Raw genomic sequence first — 19217 nt, forward strand, 5'->3', positions numbered from 1 at the left:
CTGTCTTTCATGCAAACAAGACCAGAAAGTCATACCAAGGGACAGAGAAAGACCAGGGACAAAGCAGCGTGGAAAACCAAGTTTTTAAAAAGATAAAAGACTAATAATAAGAAGCGGTGGGGAGCTGCAGGATGGCGAGGAAAGGCAGTGCCACCTAGGAGGGGTGAGACGGGAGGAGGGAGTCTGCAGGGAGGGGGAGAGAGCAGAGAGCTGAGCACGGACGTCAGGAACAAAAGCCCAGGCAGCGGAGTCTGGCGAAGGCAAGGAGAGAGCATGGGGTGGTTTTGAATAATTATTAAAATGAGCATGTGTCTGCGCCATCCTGTGGGTGTGGCGCAGAGCGGAGTGTAAACTCTAGCGGGGCTGAAGCAAACATTGGCTTAGCGGCAGCAGCTGCCAGTCTGTGCCTAGGAGTGTGGGGACCAGCACAGCGGCAAGCACACCGACACCATGGCCTCGTCTCAGGGGAAAAATGAGCTGAAATTCGCCGACTGGATGGCAACTCTGCCTGAGAGCATCCACAGCATCCCCCTCACCAATTTAGCCATCCCAGGTAGGTACCCGCTGCACCTGCCCCGCCCTGCTTCACCTTGCACTCTGTGCTAACTTGCTTCGTGCCCACAGGAGGGAAGCTCGTCCAGAGGGTTGGGTACCCGGGTTTTCCAAACCTTGGAGGACCCTGGCACCGGGAGTCAAGGTGACTGCTTCTCCTGAGATCAGAAGAAGGCTGTATTCGCAGGGCTGGGGAAGGGGAGAAGGTGGTTCCAGGATCGCGCCCTGAGTCCCCTTCTCTGGTTTTCCCTGAAGATTCATGGGGTTAGGGGGCCAGGTAGATCAGGATTCTGAGTCTGTGGCTCCACGGTGCGCTACGGGAATAAGCGGGCTGTCTTAGAGTTCGGCTCCTGAACATCATTGAGTCCCTCCTCAGCCTGGACTTAGGAGGATTTGGTAGTTTCACTGTTAGAATCTAGTCCAATCATTAGTATTCGTCCCCAGTCTCCTTTAAAGAGACAAAGCGTTCTCTGAAGAGTGATGAAAGTTCAGGGACCAGTGGCGGTGGCGGCAGCATAATCGCTGTCCTTGACACGGAGCTAAAGGGGGCAAGAAGCAGAAAGCAAGCATTTCCTAATTGGCATGGGCTAGGAGGGAGTCTGGTCAAAGAGGTGCTTATGGTAGAGCTCCTAGGTGAGGAGAGCAAACCCTTGTAGACCACACATTTGCTGCTCCAGACAGAAGCCAGGCAGTGAAATCCACGTGAGCAGCAGCGTAGAGGTAGAGATGGGAATAATGAGCAGATTGCCCCCGAAAAGGTGACTGAGCTGGTGGCCTAGAAAGGAAGCTTAAGACCAGCCAGGTGTAGTTGTGAGGGGCATCAAGAGGCTTTAGCATGGTATGTATGGTTTGGGCCAGAGCACTGGCCAGCTTTCTGGGTCGGAGCATACAGTAGTCTGTAACTCAGGTATCTAAGAGGGAAGATTGTTTCTGGACAGTTTACAAGCGCGGCAGCTGGGGAAATGCCTCTATTTCTTTAGCAGTTCGGTTATGCTCATGCTCATGAGTTGAGGGTATGCACATCCGATTCTTATAAGACTAGGCTGGAGGGCAAATTACTCATGGATAATCAACCCCCTGCCCAGAGGAGAGCTGAGTTATTAAGTTCAACCTTCTGGTCGGTCTGTTTGCTCCGATTTGCCTCCCCACCCCCCACCCCCACCCCACGAAAGCACAACGAGTTGAGAGGACCGGAGTGGAAGTGACACCTAAGAAATAAGGAGAGGATCAAGAAATAAAATGGGTTTCTGGAAAAATACCAAGTGCCCGACCGACAAGCGCTGGGACTCACCAGCAACTTAACTCAATTGGAGTGGATGTTTGGTGGCAATGAGAAACACAGGCTGAGCAGAGCACTGTCCTCAGTAAAAGGTTGTTTCTCCCTTTGTCCTTCCTCACCAAAGGACTTCCCAGGGGCCTAGGTGTCTCTTTGGGAAAGCACAACCCAGCTTCCCCTCTGCATCAATTCCATTCTGATGAGACAGGGAATTGCTCTCTTGAAGGACTAGAAAGCACACCACTTTGTCAGTGAAATTCTACTTTCACTTCCACCGGCATCCTCATCTTCTTTTGCTTTTTATCAGTTTTCTTAGACAGTTATTTCACGCGGTTCCACCTGCTTCTGGCACTGAGCTGGTAATAGGGGCAAGGACCAAGATGCTAGGTCTCTGGGAAGAGAGTCTTTAGGGATGTAAGGAGGTTAAATGCCTGAGGTAGCACCAGCTTTGAGGGATGGTGTGATGCCACATTTGAGTCTCACCATAAATGTCTGTAACACTTCAATTTTCAAAGCCAATGTATGTCTGGTACCTCACATTCTTCCAAAAACTGTGCAAAGCAGGCGGTGCTGGGATTACCGTCTCCACTTCATGGACAAAAAACAAGCAACCTCCCCTTCAGAACAAAACAAAACAAGACCCAGAAACTCAGTGCAGGCAAATGACCTAAAGTATGTTCAGTGATCTGATCCCTAAAAGAAATTTTATGGATTATTTCTTAGGGATTTAGGGATAAGGACTTTGCAATGTATGTGAGCATAACCGAGAAGCAACAAGTTCTCACTGAGGTGAGAAGTAAGGCATCTGTACAAACAGGGTGATTTTCCTTTTCTATTTCATGGGACTAAGTGGAACTTTGAAGTCAGAGACTTCTATTTTCTACTGGTCTCTGATAGAGACATAAAGATGATGAAATTTGGAAGATACTGTCTTTCTGTTGTATTCCTAAGCCCTTTTAGTATAAGATTTAAAGTAAATGGCCCACAAAGCCTTGCAATTTCACACCAACACTTCTGTGAAACAAACACATACACACACATCCCATGTCACCAAATGTATGTTTCCCAATACCCATATAGTTGTACAAAATAGGTTTGGCAAAATTCTTAACTATAAAGCAGGGATTAAAATGAGTCTGGTACCTTTCTGCATCATATAACATGGAATTTCTGGAGAAAAAGAAGACATTCAAATTTTGATAGAGCAGACTAATTGGAGACTATTACACACTAATGGAATAATTGCCTTAAAATCATGCTAATAGCTTCCTGGCTGCTACATGTTTACTTGGCCAGTTGCTCCAGCTTGAATTAAGCAATTATCTCCACCATTTAAAACCACGTCTGGTGCACAACACAAGTGTTTCTGTGGAGAGGAACTGCTGCTCAGTCGTCCTACAGCCTCAGGTTTTCTTAGGTGAAGCCTAGAGAGGGTGAAGAGCCAACTAATTATGAGGACTCCTACGTGGGGCAGCTGTCTCACTTACCTAAGACCATAGCAAAGAACAGTCTCTCTCTCTCTCTCTCTCTCTCTCTCTCTCTCTCTCTCTCTCTCTCTCTCTCTCTCTCTCTCTCTCTCTCTCGTGTGTGTGCTCTAGTCTCCAGCATGTGTGCAGTGCTGGTGTCCTTGAATGTTTCTCAAACAGGTGTGTCTTGAATGCTTTCAGAACCAAGTCTCTCAGTGCTGTTCTGTATTTAAAATTTTCATGATTTGGTATGGACTGGGATAAATGATTGTTAGTAACTGGTATTAGTGAATTATTTTTAGTTTATTATTCAAAGACAAAATACTGGCAGAACACACAACTGTTCACATTTCAGTCTTCTCATGTCTTTTCTCTCTGATGAAACCAAACTTATGGCATTTGGAATGTGAATAATGCTGGCTCTCACCACAAGCAGGTCAGCGACGATAAAAAATCAAGGAAGCAGGAAGACAAAGTATAAAATTCAGGTGAAGGTGAATCTGATGATTATTTGGCATCTTTGATGCAGAGTTAAAATTCTAGTCACAGTGCCTCTAGAACCATTAAAAGGAGATTTGTCATGGCAGTATGTAGTGTGTCGATAATCAGGGTCTGTGATAGAGTGCCTTTTGGTCCAAAGCATAAGATACTGAGAAGGATTTGGCTTATGGGAGGGATCTGCTATACAGTCCAATATATTAATGAAAATCATTTACCCATAGTCGATCTGATCACCCAATAAGGAAGAACTGATTAAAATGTAGGACTGGAGTGTCAGAAACAATGTGTGTACTCTTGAACAGGGAGTAGTTTATTATGTTTAGATAAAGAGAAGAATGCTTTATAAATCAGTGATTATGTGGGTAAATTTTATTTCCTTTAGAAAACTGCAACACCAGTACAAAAGAACAGTTTTATGGAATCTAAGCACTTGTACAATTGATTTCTTCTCCAAGAACTTTTGATTGTATTCATGCTGTGTGTGTGTGTGTGTGTGTGTGTGTGTGTGTGTGTGTCTGTGTGTGTGTGTCTGTGTGTGTCTGTGTGCGTGTGTTCTGAATCTGGTGCCTCACACGTGATTGCAAGTACTCTACCTCCTTAAGGCTTTGTTCAGTTTTAACTTTGGGCCTCATGGTAACCCTTTCATGTTGCCAACACTCTTAGAGTTAACTTACGTCTTCTCTACTTTTTTCAGACTTTTATTTTATTTTCAATCACCCATGTATTTTTCTGGGGAGGGGTATGTGCATGTGAGTACAGATGCCCTTGAAAGCCAGAGTGATGAATTCTCCCAGAACTGAAGTTACAGGCGGTTATGAGTCTCCTAACATAGGTGCAGGTGCTGGGAACTGAACTTGGGCCCTTTGTAAGAGCAGTACATACTCTTCAGCTCAGAGCCCTTTCTCCAGCCCCCTTTCTCCTCTTTGCAGTTTTCTATTTCTGTTTTAATTGAATGAAACTTCCGAGAGGGTCAATCAGGCCCAGAATCTTCTTGAACACATCTCTAAAAATAGGTCTACATTTGGTTAGAATGTTCATATGAAGTAAATCTTTCATTAATCAAAGCACAATTCAAGACTGTTCGGAATGAACATCTCTCTGTGTTATCTTGCCAGTTCCCCATTTGACTATTTTCCTAAAAAAGAAAAACTGAAGAGTGTCTGGAGGATTGGGCGTTCCAAAAGTTAGTTTTGAAATTGACACATAAAAGCTCCACTAATCTGGTCTACTATAACTTTTTCATGATGATTTGAATTGAATTATCAAATATTGTTAACCAACATAAAGTTTTGCTTATTATACTTTACTGTTTTCTCATATACACATGTAATTTTCATGTGTTATATCAATGATCTTCTAGGACCTTGTCACTCAAGGCTGTCCAGGCAGGACCACTGGCATCGTCATACATAGACTCATGGTAGAAATACGGCATCTATATTCCATTCTTCCAACTTATTTAATTATAATCTACAATTTAATAAGATAGCCAGCTTATTCATATACACATTTACAGTCTAAGAAACACTTTAGTACACCACTAAAAGGGAGCTTTATTATGTGAATGGCAGAGCCAAACCTAAGTATACATCTTTCTAGTAGGCTTTTTGTTGAACTATCTGTGAGTGTTCAAGTTTTCAATCAAGCTTAAAGCCAGAACTCCATATTTGATTCAAGGCTAATTGCTCAGTCTGGGAACACTTCTGATAACTGACATTATAGTTCATCATGAACCTTGAGCAATAAATGTTATTTAATTGCTATTTAAGTGTTCAGATTAGGCCACTGTCATAAATGTAAAACCTCCCCCTTCATTTCTTTAAGCCCTGCTGCTCATTGATATTGGCTATCAACAGCACTTATGATCTGCCTATCTAGTGCCAGCTTAAGGAAAGGAACACCCCAACACTGATTCTGCATCAATTTGTTCTCATTCCTTATTGTTCACAGAAAGAAGGACTTGTGTAATATTTATGAGGTGAAGGTTTATTTACTTTATCTACGATGCAGGATTTTCAATATTTCTCTTGAGTAAAATTTACTTTATAAACATAAAATTTACTAAATGGTCATCATCAGAAAACTATAAAAAGCATAGGTAAACAGTAAATTGATGTATGATAGAAATAAAATAGTCAATTTTGTTTATATTTGCAAGGCATATCTCATTTACTTAAAGCTTAGTTTCCATGGGATAGAAACATGTATCAATGTGTATATAATTCCTTTGTTTGAATATCAGTTGCTTAACAATTTAAAAAGTTCTAAAATAGTTAGATAACATTTATAAACCACACACACACACACACACACACACACACACACACACACACACACACCCCTCAAATGCTAAAACCAATATTACAATGAATAAATGTTGAGGGTCATGCACTATATGCATATGAAAATTTCATAATTTCACAACCCTTATTTACAAAAAAGCACAAACACACGAATATATACTGACACAAAAGAGGGTGCTCTTCAAGTACTATTAGCTTCAAAGTAAAACCAGAGACATGATAATTCACTTCCATCCCTCCTAAGTGGATTTCTGACTAGTTGTAACCATCCCAGGATTGATTCAAAAAATGCTGCACAGGAATCACCAAAGTTTGGCTACCACACAGTCGGGGCTTTTCTACTTTCCTCTCTTGAGGAGTATTTAGGGAGTGGTCATTTTGTGTGTGTGTGTGTGTGTCTTTAGAGGCTGAAATTTGAGAATGTTAATGTCTAACAAGGATCAAATGTTCTGAGAGCTGAGATCCTTATGTGGAAGCTGCTGATCATCTGCCACTGCTGACTCTGCATCACTGCTGATGCCACAGGGGCCAGCATTGCCCAAACCTGTCCATCTTTTGGGCTAGCTCATATTTATTAATTTGTAGTTATTAGCATTTGGTCCCGTGACTCAAGTATGAGTTTAGGGGGGATGGCAGAGGACAACATGTTGATAGAATTCTTTCCTCTTCTTTAGTCTTTTTGTTAGCTCAGTTTCTTTCTGTGTGCGTATATATATATATATATATAGGCACATTTGCATGTGTGTATATATGTATGAGTGTATATCACTTTCTTTTTAAAGAAAGATACATGATTTTTCCTGTAGGGACACCTCTGGATGGGGCAGTGCAATCATTCTTACATATAGGTCCAGAGTAAAATTAAAAGTGTGATCTGAATTTTTCTCACCAAGTAGTCTGAGTGAGTGTAAATAGAACCAAATAATCCAATAGAGCTGAAATAATCCCTAAGTGCACCACTGTATTGAAATGTAGAGTAATAATGTTCTCTTGCCCTTCACAGAAATTACACACACACACACACACACACACACTTTAATTATTGGTACTTAAGGGAAGAAACTGTTTCTTGAAATAAATTCCCCTGCTACTGCTAAAGAGAATGCTTCTTACCAATAAACATTCATTTTTGGAAATCCAAGAGCTTTCTACCATGTTCGAAATACCACAAAGTTCTTGATATAATTATGTGGGATTTAATATATTAAAAATGCTATATCATCTTATCTTTTCTGGTCTATGTAGGGTTATGATTAGCCTCAGAAGGCTAATGACCAGAAAAGCATCTAAACCACATGTTCCCTAAGAAGGAGAAGTAGTGAAAAAGGAAAATCAAACCTAACACATTTCAGATAGAATTCTACTGCCAAAAGCTTTCTATGGCACCATATGCTTTTATTATGCTCTATTAAGAGAGGAAGATAGGCCAGGCAGAGGGGCAGGGGAGCGTGATTAAACATTCTCAAGAAGCTTCCAGGATTAGTCACCTCCAGAGGTCAGGTTCTGAAACAGATGGCCCATGGATTTTGTTAGATATGATCTTGCTAGCTCTTGTACTCAATACAGATTCTGGGAGTGGACAAACCTTATAATGCTCCATATTAAATGCTAGCTCTTATTGTGTTTTGCACAGGGGAATTCTTCCTGTGAAATAACTTTTAGAAAGCAATTATGTTTAACATCCTTGGTCAATATAATGATAGTTCAGTTTCTCAATTCAATGGAAGAATTTTTATTTTGAGGAGGAGAATGAGCTATGATGACTAGTTGTCTACTCAACTTTCCTGGTGGCCTCTATGCTTGCCAGTGAAGGACAAGATGTGTGTGATATACCCTTGGCGGGTTAATGGGAACTTACCTCAATTCAAGCCATGTTGAGTTGTGTTGCCATATGGAGTGAGAAGATGGCCATAACTGCCTCAGTACAAAGTTACCTTTAAACACAGTCTTTCCATGGCCTAGCCTGGGCCTTTCCCAATAAAAATTTAATGAAGGTGATGTCAAGATCCTGTTAGATGGGAAGGCTTCAGACATCCAGTTAAAGAGCTGTTTGGAGGTAGAGGAAAGATGCAGAGTGGCAGATCCAGTTCTGTTCTCAGGGATGACTCAAGCTACAAAAGTTGAGGACCATGGAAGATGAGGCACGGCATAGGACTGATGGGGACTGAATCAAGTCACCACCAGGAGACAGTTGAACAATTTCTGCCTGCAATTCCTTTGGTGTACACACTGGGTGATCAGCTTATGGGTCAGTGGGGGAATTGCAATGGTAGTGTCAGTTTTTTCTCCTATTTATGGGGTCAACACAAAGGTTCTGTACCTTTTGTTAGTCTAGTGCATTTAATGAGTTCTCAGACTGATGTTTCTGTTATAGCTTTAGTATGTCCATCTCCTCACAGGTCCCCAGTCTGCTTTAATAAGCTTCTAAGTGGTGCATTTTAATTTTTGGCAGTAAGTTATTTACCAGTCTGTGTCTCATGGGTGGTACTGAATAGGTAGTGGTGTCTATAACAGGGTCATCCTTTCTGTGTTTTCATTCAAAGTGGAGTCAAATGCTGCTTTTAAAATGGAGTCCCTCAGGACAAAGCACACCCTGAAAACTGCTCTTTCACACAGTGTGGAGTAACTGTGAACAGGCAGGTTGTAGTTCACAATCACTCTTGTTAGCACAGAGCATTACATTTTAGTAAGACACCTTTTAGAAAGTCCACTTAATACCACAGCTGCCTCTATCTACCAAATGGTACTCATAGATATACCCTCTTCCTACTTAGGTTGTTACTATTCCAATAGCCTGTATTCATCTCACTGTCCCCCATCACCACAATAAACCTGTTCCTTTTATGATTGTTCAAAACTTGTATTTTCCCTTTCTGATTGTCCAGTCCCCATAATCTCATTTGATCTTCCAGTAGCATTTGGTTTGGCCCATGAAATTCCACTTCTTAAAACGTATTTCTAGATGTGTAAGTCACTGTTTTTTTGTTTTTTAAATACTGCTGCACTATGTAACACAAGACTTACTTCAGCACTTTCCCATTTACCCTTCTCTATCACCTTGGCAAACACCATTAGATGATCTGCTTTTAGGGGTCTGGTTATGCATTCATCCAATAAGTGGGATCATGTCACTTCTGTCTTTGTGTACCTGGTCAATTTTACTGAATGTAGTGTCCTCAAGATTCACTTATTGAACACCATGTCAGGATTTTCTTATTATTGAGAGTTCAATAAATAGAACACTTATATTTGTGTTCCACTTTTTCTCATGCATTTATCCACTAATGGGCTTTTAGGTTGTAAACAATACTCCAGTAAACACACATATGTTTCAAGATTTTGATTTCAGTCACTTGGTGGAAAATTTCCAAAGGTGGGTCTTCTGGATCATATAGTTTTTTCCCTTTGTTTTGTTTTTCTTAGAAAAATGTATATTCTAGCCTTTCTGCTGATTTGTAATTGGCTGCTTCTTTATTTTTGTTATCCATCTGTAGGACTTCATGACAAATTCTGGACATTAACAACTCATCAAATACAATATTTCTAAGTGTTTTCCTATTGCATAAGCTGCCTGTTGCTCTTCTGGTCATTTCCTTTGTCACACTGAAGTTTATGTATTGTGCAATTTGAGTATTTCATTTGTTATTTGATAATTTAATGTACTCAGTCATCATATTCTTTCTCATTCCCAAACTTCTCCCAGAGCCTCCCCCTCCCCTTGCACTAGCTTCGTGTTCTTTTTCTCTCACAACAAATAGAAAACACAAAAGAAAAGGGAAAAAATAACACTAAAAATATGAAGTCTGACTTGTGTTGCTCACAAATTTTGGGACTTCTGAGCAAATCCCCTGCCCTGGTGTGTAGATGATATACCCAGTGTCACGTAATTGAAGAAATCTGATTTCCCCTCTCCCAGCAGTTATCATTTGTGAGTAGCTTTCTGGTGGAGTCGTGAGACTTAGTGATCACTTCGCTTCCTTCATGCTGGTATTTTTCTCTGCCTTGAGCTCAGGTAGGTCTTGTCCATGCTGTCCCAGCCTCTGTAGGTCCAGATGTGCATCTATCCTGTTGTGTATGGAAAGTGCTGTTTCCTTAAAATCTCCCACCACCTCTGGATCTTACAACCCTTTTCTGTCTCTTCCACATAGATCCCAGACTCTTGAGGGGAGAGGTGTGATAAACATTCCCCATTTAGGGCTGGGCACTCCCGAGTCTCTCTCTAAACACTGTACCGTTGTGGGTCTCTGTGTCAAATACCATCTCCTGTAGTAAGAAGCTTCTCTGATGAAGACATATACCACTGGGAGTTGTTTTACTGCTGCGTTCAGTTAGAATAATAGTAGATTTTCACCTGCAGCCTTAAGCTGGATATGCCATAGGCCAATTTGAACATTTTTCATTTTAATGCTCATTATTTTTTGGTGTTGTATCCAAAGATTTATCACCTAGCCCAGGAACATGAAAGTTTCCTTTTAGTCTTTATAGGGTTAGCTCTTGTGTTTTCTTTTACTTTTTATTTTGTTCACTCTTATGTTAAATCTTTAACCCATTTTGAATTCATCTTTGTGTTTAGAGTAAAACAAAGCTCTAATTTTGTCTTTCTGCATGTGGATATCTGGCTTTCCAAATACAATTTGTTGAAGATGCCGTCATTTCATTGTATTACAGGGACAATCAGATACTATATTTCTTCATAACTCCGTCTTGGCAGATAACATGTTACAATTTTTATTTATTCTTTTTGTATTTGTTGGTATACACATTTTCATAGTGGTCTCTTATCATCCTTTCTATTTTTGTGGCTTCAGTTGTAGTGTCTTTCCTTTTATTTCTAATGGAGTCTTTGAACTTATTCTTGGCAGAGAGAAATGTTTGGCAATTTTGTTCCTAAAAAACAGTTTTGTTGCCTTTTTTCTATTCTCTCTTTTATTTATTTTTGTTTCATTATTTATTATTTCCTTCCTAATACTAACTTTGGTCTTGTTTTAGTTTCTTGAGGTATATAATTAGGTAATTTAAGTTTCTTTGTTAATGTTTTTAAGGTGTTTCAGGCATTACAGTATAGTTAAGATTCATTGTTTGAAAATTCATTTTCTATTTATTTGACTTAATTGCTTTTTGGTGTGAAATATGAAATCCTTTTTAAAATGAGCATTCTTAGTCTGGGAATCTGCAATTAGAAATACTATAAAAATATTTGAAACTTTTTGGATGCCAACATGATGTTCAAAAAGCTGTAATATTCTGGATTTCAGATTATTGATATTCAGCCAGTAAAATATATGCAGATACTTCCAAAAATACTCAAAACTACACAGTTGATAGAGTCTTAGTTTCTAGTATTTTAGACTAAAGATATTTAATTTTTACTGTTATTATGTATCATATATTATTATCTCAGTTAGGGTTTCTATTGCTGTGAAGAGACACCATAACCACAGCAACTCTTATAAATGAAAAACATTTAACTTGGATGGCTTACATTTTCAGAGGTTTACTCCATTATCATCATGGTGTGACATGGTGGTGTGCAGGCAGACATGGTGCTGGAGAAGTAGCTGAGTGCCCTACATCTTGGAGTGTAGGCAACAGAAAGTGGTCTGTATTACTGAGCATGGCTTGAGCATATATAAGACCCCAAAGCCCGCTCCATGGTGGCACACTTCCTCCAAACAAGACCACACCTACTCTAACAAAGCCATACCTCCTAGCAGTGCTATTTACTTTGAGGGGTATTTCACTTCAAATCACCACAATTACTTATTTATAACTTTTATCCCAGACCTGTTCTTTTTTTCTCTTCATGTGGACTTTTCTAGGCACTTTACTTGTTAATAGCAGGAGAATTATGTGAAGCAGTTCACAGTTTTAGCACTCTGTTTGAAGATGATAGTAACTTGCCAGTAGTGGTGGCAAACACCTTTAATCTCAGCAGTTGGGAGGCAGAGGCAGGCGGATCTCTTTGAGTTCAAGGCCAGCCTGGTCTACAGAGTGAGATCCAAGACAGCCAAGGATACATAAAGAAACTCTGTTTCAGATTAAAAAAAAAAAAGATGGTAGTAACCTAATTTCAACCCCATGTAAAAACTAATTTTTAACTTTTCTCACTCCACACAATCTCATATTACATTTTTTATATTTTGTATCCACTATGTATTTGACTACTAATGTATTTGACAACTATAATTTTTACATTTTTTCCTTTTAACTCTCATTACTAACATCAGAGTATTATAATCATCTATGGTTTTCGATATTTACCACTGGGCTACATACTTGCATAGTTAATGTTTCTGTGTGGTGGTTTTGATGTGCATTTGAAGAGAGCCTTTCAACATTTCTCGTAAGATAGTGTTCTCAAAACTAGTTTCTAGAGTTTTACTTCAGTTCCTGATGCGACTGTATTCTAGTTTCTTCACATTCCTTGTGCACTAGAGCTGATATCAATGTGTCTGAAAATAAATATTCCTCACCATCTTCATACTCCAGATTCATACAAGGAAAAGTGCTTACCAGCAAAGTTATGGATCCTGGGCTCTCTCAAGCCCTGTGTGTTTGTTCTTCTCCGGGCATTTATGTGTAGATTTCTAACTAGAAGTCTAGCTGGAATTTTATCTAGAAGCTTGCAATCTCTCTTATTTCCTCCGATGTCTCTCTAATATGACACAGATTCTCTAAAGTAGAGTCATGCCCCCCCCCCACATGCTTTGTTTTTATTAGTTTTTTTTATATCTCAGAGAAACCTCTGAGAATATTTTAGGTTGGTAGCTTCTACATGCACCTCATATTGGACTCAATAGAAACTAGTTGGGTTTTTTTGTTGTTTTTTTCTTGCCAGCCGGGATGGCCAATCAAAAGACTGAAACATTGGATGTGTTCTTTTCTCTTTCTGCACAGACACTGGACATGTCCCATGTTCTGCAGAAGATAATGTACAGCTGTAGTCTCAGGGCTATGAAAGGGGATTTTAAACCAGATGACTAACTCTTAAGGTTAAAAGTTTACATCAGATACGAATGTAATCATCTCTTTTTAGATATACAAAGCATCAGGATCCTGCAATTCTAAATTAAAGCATCTAAATGATAAAGCTTAAAAGAATGAAGATTTTTCATAAATCAAAATTAAGAAAAGAAGCTTTTATTAATGTGGTTCATAACTAGAACAGTCATTTTCTGCACAGAAGTAGCTACAGAGAGCCTGGATGCTCACCTTTCAACTCTGAATTCCCATAAGATTTGAACTAGATCCGTCTGAGGCTGTTCCTCATCTCACACATACTGTGTAGTCTATGGCACGCTACTTAACCTCTTTGAACATAAACTTTTTTTTTTCTTTTTTTTTCCCAAAATTGAGGTAAGAATCTATTTTTAAAAGATTATTTCTGTGAATGACCTGGAGTAATTAGTATGATATATTTAGCCTAGTGCTAGGTACCTAATAAGGCCTGAATAAATGAGTTATGTGTGATGTAAATTCTTGACAGACTGGATAAATTGAATTTACCCATCACTATTTATAACTTTGGTCTTTTAATTTCTTATGAGGTCTCACTAGTATTCAACTACCTAGTGTCATTTAACAATTTCTAATCAGGCAGAGGTGAACTGAAAATTAAATACAGCAGAAACAAATTTCAGTCTAGGGCCTGAATGTTATTTCCAAAGCTATTTGATTAAGAGCAACATTTTGGCATGTTAGTAGCAGGAGTTTATTGTTCTCTATGCCAATATAATTATTGAGACTGATCTCCTATGATAAGAGGTATGCAAACTCTAGGCTACCATCATTCTGATACCCATTCACAGGTTGCCTTGGGCAACTTCTGAAGTCAGTATGCCGATGAAGACACTCTTAATGCAAATGCCTTGAGCCAAGTTCTTGAAGGAGAAAACTGACTTTTTGAAGGAGAATTTGAAATTACATGAATAGTGTTTCCCCAAGTCAACTTACCTATCACAAACTTTATGCCAATAAAAATTATGAAGACATATTTAAACAATTGAGTGACAGGGCATAGTATTTGGCAATAGTATTTGCTTATTATACACTGATATAATAAAAGATGGAGAGAGACACTTAAAAGTGTAAGAACAATCATTTTTCCATAGAATTGCTCAAAAATAAAGGCATGTGACTCATGTAGTCACTTAAACATGACTGATTTATTTTTCTCTTAACTATTTAATAAATGTGCATGTATGTATTTCAGAACATTGGTCTCAGTGTGTGCATGTGTGTGTTTGTGTGAATTGACTGTTATGTTAAACAATTTAAAAGTATCAAGAATTTATAAGTCTATCAGAATAAATACTGAAAATCATACACACAGAATAAACTCTGACTCTCCTCATGTATATGTTACAATAAGCATTATTTTTTGAGAGGAAGACATGATTTACAGTCTTTTAACACCTGTGTCCTTCTTCTGGTTTTCTTCCTGTTAGAGGGTAACATCAGTAATTGTTTTCTTCAAAAGGAACCATACACTAATGCACTTGGACATTCAAAATACATCTATATTGAAATATATAAAATATGTAATGTGGAAACTAGCAAAATGATTTTGAGTGTGCTTTAGTATAGCACTTTGCATAGGGGAGGTAAAATGGCTATTCAAAAGCCTATACAATAATTTTTAATAAAGGAGGCTAGAGATATAGTTCAGTTAGCAGTGTGTACACCACAATCATGAATATCTGAGTTATGGTCCCCATTATTCATGTAAAAGTAGGGCACAGCTGCTTATATCTATGAATCTAGCTATAGGGGTTTAGGAGACACTCAGAGCTCATCAGTTAGTCAGCCTAGTCAAACCAGTAAACTCCAGGCTCAGTGAGAGACTCTGTGTAGTTGTTTGTTTTATTACTCTTCACTCTTTGTGGGGGTCACCACCCAGTTCCCAAATAAATACACACAGAGGCTTGTTCCTTCTTATGAATGCCTGGCCTTAGCTTGGCTTGTTTCTAGCCAGCTTTTCTTAACTTAAATTATCCCACTACCTTTTCCCTCTGGGCTTTTGCTTTTCTTACCCCTGTGATCTTTCTTTCCCTCTTATTCAATGGCTGGTTGTGTGGCTGGGTGGCTGCTCCCTTCTTTTCTCACTCTTTGATCTCTCTTGATTCCCAATCCCTCTTTTTCTCCTTGTATTTATTCTCTCTGCCTGATAGCCCCTCCTGTCATTTCCCCTGCCTTGCTATTGGCTGTTCAGCTCTTTATTAGATCAATCAGGTGTTTTAGATGGTCACAGTAATGCAGCTTCACAGAGTTAAACAAATGCAACATAAAAGAATGTAACACATCTTTGCATCATTAAAATAAATGTTCCACAGCAAAAACAAATGTAACACATCTTAAAATAACATTCCACAACAACTCTGCTCCAAAAATATGGAAGAGAGTGGTCAAAGCAAGGAAGACATCCAACATCAACCTATGGCATTTAGATGCACAAACACCTGTGTACACCCATGTGGAAACATATTATCACACATACAAATATAAATATATACACAGTACTATTATGGTAAAAGGAAAAAATAATGTAAGTTTGCATATCTAAAATATATCCTCTAAGTCAGCAATCACTTTTCAAGACTTGAATATGAGTTTGTGCATAAATACAGTCCTTTATTTTGATAATTATGGCAAAGAAGAACTGTTACCTAAAGTTCTACGTTTTTATCCACTTATTTGTGTAGTTCCATAACATTCTGTTCATTCACATTTCTGCAAGCATCAATGCACAGAATTTTTTCCATCTTGCAAAACTGAGGTTCTGCCTATTTTAAATAATCCTCTAAAATTTACCTTAAAATCATTTGAGGGTCAACATTCTTTTAAGGAATTTAGAGGCTAAAAGCTCAGAGATGCCCACTAAGTTGTTGGCTGGATAAGGGAACCAGCACCCCAAAACAGGTCAGCTGGTACCTGCTGTAGTGACTGTGATCTTTGCTCCTTTTTCCAACGTAATGCAACCCTAACCCATTGTCCCTCTCATATGATCTAAGTGACAGCTTGTTTAACTTTATAATGAACTTCAAGGTTTGGAGGTATTTCAAGGTATTCTCTTTTAAGCCTAAGTATTTGAGCACTGAGTGTATGGGGGGGGCAGGGTTCTCTGACATCAGGTCATGTTCACTTTAATTGAGATCATTAATGCTTTATATTGTATACTTAGAAATTGACCTTAAAATGAACCCGCCCAATTAATGAACTTTCAGAACATTATGCTAAGTGACTTCCCTAATCACAAAAATATGCACACTGTATGCTTCCATAAATATGAAATAGTTTAATTTGTGGAAACAGAAAAATGCTTGCTAAGGTCTGGAAGGTATGGGGTATGGGAAACTATTTAATAGATATGGTTTGAGGGGGTTTTGTAATGAAAAAGTTTTGCATTCCATTTATGTAATGTGGATATATTTGACACTTTAAATTTTGTGTCATTGTTAAACACATTTGAATATCAAAAGAAGAAGGAGGAGGAGGAGGAGGAGGAGGAGGAGGAGGAGGAGGAGAAGAAGAAGAAGAAGAAGAAGAAGAAGAAGAAGAAGAAGAAGAAGAAGAAGAAGAAGAAGGGGCAGTAGTAGTAGTAAATGAAATACCCTGCCCAGTTAGATTAAGTTAAGCATTTTTCTAACAACTTACAGGTGTGTCCTGTAGGGTTTTGTTATGTTTTGTTACTGGTGTCCATAATTCATTCAGTATCTAATGCTAGAAAAGCTTTACCTTTGCTTTCAGCTATAAGGATAACAACCTTATTTGTCATCTTAGTTCACTCACAGTCTTACTGACTGAACCTGGCCAAATCACATTTTCCTTCTTAGGTGAGTTTCTTTCATGTGATATTACACTAAAATACTTTGTCATGTTCAAGTGTCTTGCTGTGAAGGGCTGAGGGAAAAATATAGGAAAACTTTTGAACTCTTGTCAAAAACATCTTCTGGAGTTTGTGACTTTCTGAGGGTTCCCACTGCATAGACTTCCATGGGCAATTTATCTACTTGGATAGAGATGGTAACCCCATAATATCACTTGGATACAGGATTCATTCATATGTAACTTATGTATTAATAATTAAATATATCCCAGCTGGAGATAAAGGCTGAAAATGGAAGTGAACAAGATAGAAGATTTCCCTTCTACTGACTGGAGGAGATAGTTTAAAAAATCTGTGGAGAAAAAGACCCACTAAAAGAATAAACCAGAGACATTATATCAATTTCCACAGAAATATATGCATTATCAGTACAAATAAAAGCCCTCTTTTAGAACTCTACTTCTTATTTGTGTATTGAAATGTAGAACATGGTCATAATGGTTGAGGACTCCCACCTACAGGTCTTTTGCCTCTCAAACATTCCCTGTCCATGTCAGGTGAGCTCTGATATCCAATTAAATATTAGAGAAGGTTAGTATTTTCTTTTCACAGTTCCAAATATCTAGATAAAGCTGGGCCATTTTACCTTCGACATGACAGTTTTATGGGATCATTTTCTATTCTTTGTCCCAGGAGGGTAGAGAAAAGGAAGGAACCTGTGGCTGAGGAGTTCAACCTGAATCAGTGCTTTGCTCGGGACCCTCCCACGCTGCCTTTCACATGTTTTATACAACTTCACTTCCGTTCATGGCTTCCTTCCAGGTCTGATGACCATTGCTTAGAATTTTATTGTACTTTTTAATGTGTCTTCGTCTTTAATTTTAGGTTCCCAAGAGGGTAATACTGGAGAAGAACATCTCTGTTTTGTACTGGCCCTTTCAGAAGCTATTGGTGTAGGTAGGAGACCTTGCTAAACTATATAGAGTCACTCTATAGGAGCTAATGGAAGCCGTCAAGGGTTGACCTGGACCCAGGACATTGTTCTTCAGTCACAGGTTCCTGACAGAGCAATGGCCAGGAGATGACAAGAAAATAGAAAAGTTTGTGATTAGGAGGTCTTGCACAAGCTATGTCTTCTATGCCAAGCAAGTTTATTAAGAAGTACACCATATTATACAGTTTTTAGGGGAGAAATGGGAACAAAGTCAGCAGAAAGATAATCAAACGATGTTGTAGAAGAGGAACACAGAATATTTCAAGAGTGTCAGAGACTAAGCACACAGCAGCCTTGGGACCCAGTCTCTTCATGGGGGAAAGCCAAGTTACCAGGATCCAAAACCTTAATTAGCTTCTATAAAACTCTCTCCTGTCTGAGACAAGTTCTTATCAAGTCTTGTCTTAGGCTAGGACGCAGAACTAGGTTCCTCTGGGCCTCTAAGAAAGCTTTGGATGGGTCTGGCTCTCAACAATTAGTTTTGCTCCCTAGGTGTGATTACCTTCTGCCATGTCTTCATCAGGCCTTTGTGTAGATAAAAGTCTTTCAGAGATATTGCTAATGCATTATAGCACTGTGATCACAAATCTGTGATACCATTTAACAGAGACCTATGGTCAGCTCTGAAAACATATACACACAAATACCTTTATACAGAATGAGCAAGTTGAATTTGTATGTGTGTACGTATGTGTATATGTATGTACATATATATACGTATATATGCATTTGTCTGTAACAGTAATTAATAAAACAAGAGGCCATGAATTTGAAAGACAGCAAGGAGAGGTATATGGGAGGGTTTGGACGGAAGGGGAAAATAATAAAATTATAATATGATCTTAGCCAATAAAATAATTAAAAAAACAAGGGTCTACATTCCAATAGACATACTTATATTCATTTCAATAGATGTATTTATTTTCTAATCTTTATCACAACCCTGTGAGTCAGTACCATTCTCATTTTGCAGGTGTAAAAACTGAATAAGTGCATGGGCTCATAGACAAGTTCTGTGGTGAAAACGGAGAGCTGTCAAGTTTCCAAGGCCCAGTTTTAAAATTCAGGATTCTTTCCACAACAGTTATAAATTACATTGTTTTTGCATATTTCTCATTCAAGTGGATAAAAACTCTTTTAGAAACACTATTTGTATATTTTAATATTTTACCTTACCTTTTAAAATGGACCTAGATATTTCCTTAAATTCTTTTTACAAGGAACAAATCGAACATGACTACTGAATTCCGGCAAGAGTGAGATTAAAAATTTGCTTTATATTTTAAGCCAGGAATTGTGT

General features: G+C 38.6%; 1 protein-coding gene across 1 annotated transcript in view; it reads left to right on the top strand.

Annotated features, from left to right (window-relative positions):
- The first annotated feature begins 201 nt into the window (after window positions 1-201).
- Plcxd3 (phosphatidylinositol specific phospholipase C X domain containing 3) overlaps window positions 202-19217 on the top strand; it is a 163110-nt gene continuing 144094 nt past the window's right edge. Inside the window, exon 1 of the mRNA XM_036206992.1 lies at window positions 202-553. Within this exon, the coding sequence (XP_036062885.1) occupies window positions 451-553 (103 nt within the window). The 5' untranslated portion in view covers window positions 202-450. The remainder of the gene's footprint in view (window positions 554-19217) is intronic.

This window comes from Onychomys torridus, chromosome 15 (genome assembly GCF_903995425.1).
Source record: "Onychomys torridus chromosome 15, mOncTor1.1, whole genome shotgun sequence".
NCBI classification, from domain to species: Eukaryota; Metazoa; Chordata; class Mammalia; order Rodentia; family Cricetidae; genus Onychomys; species Onychomys torridus.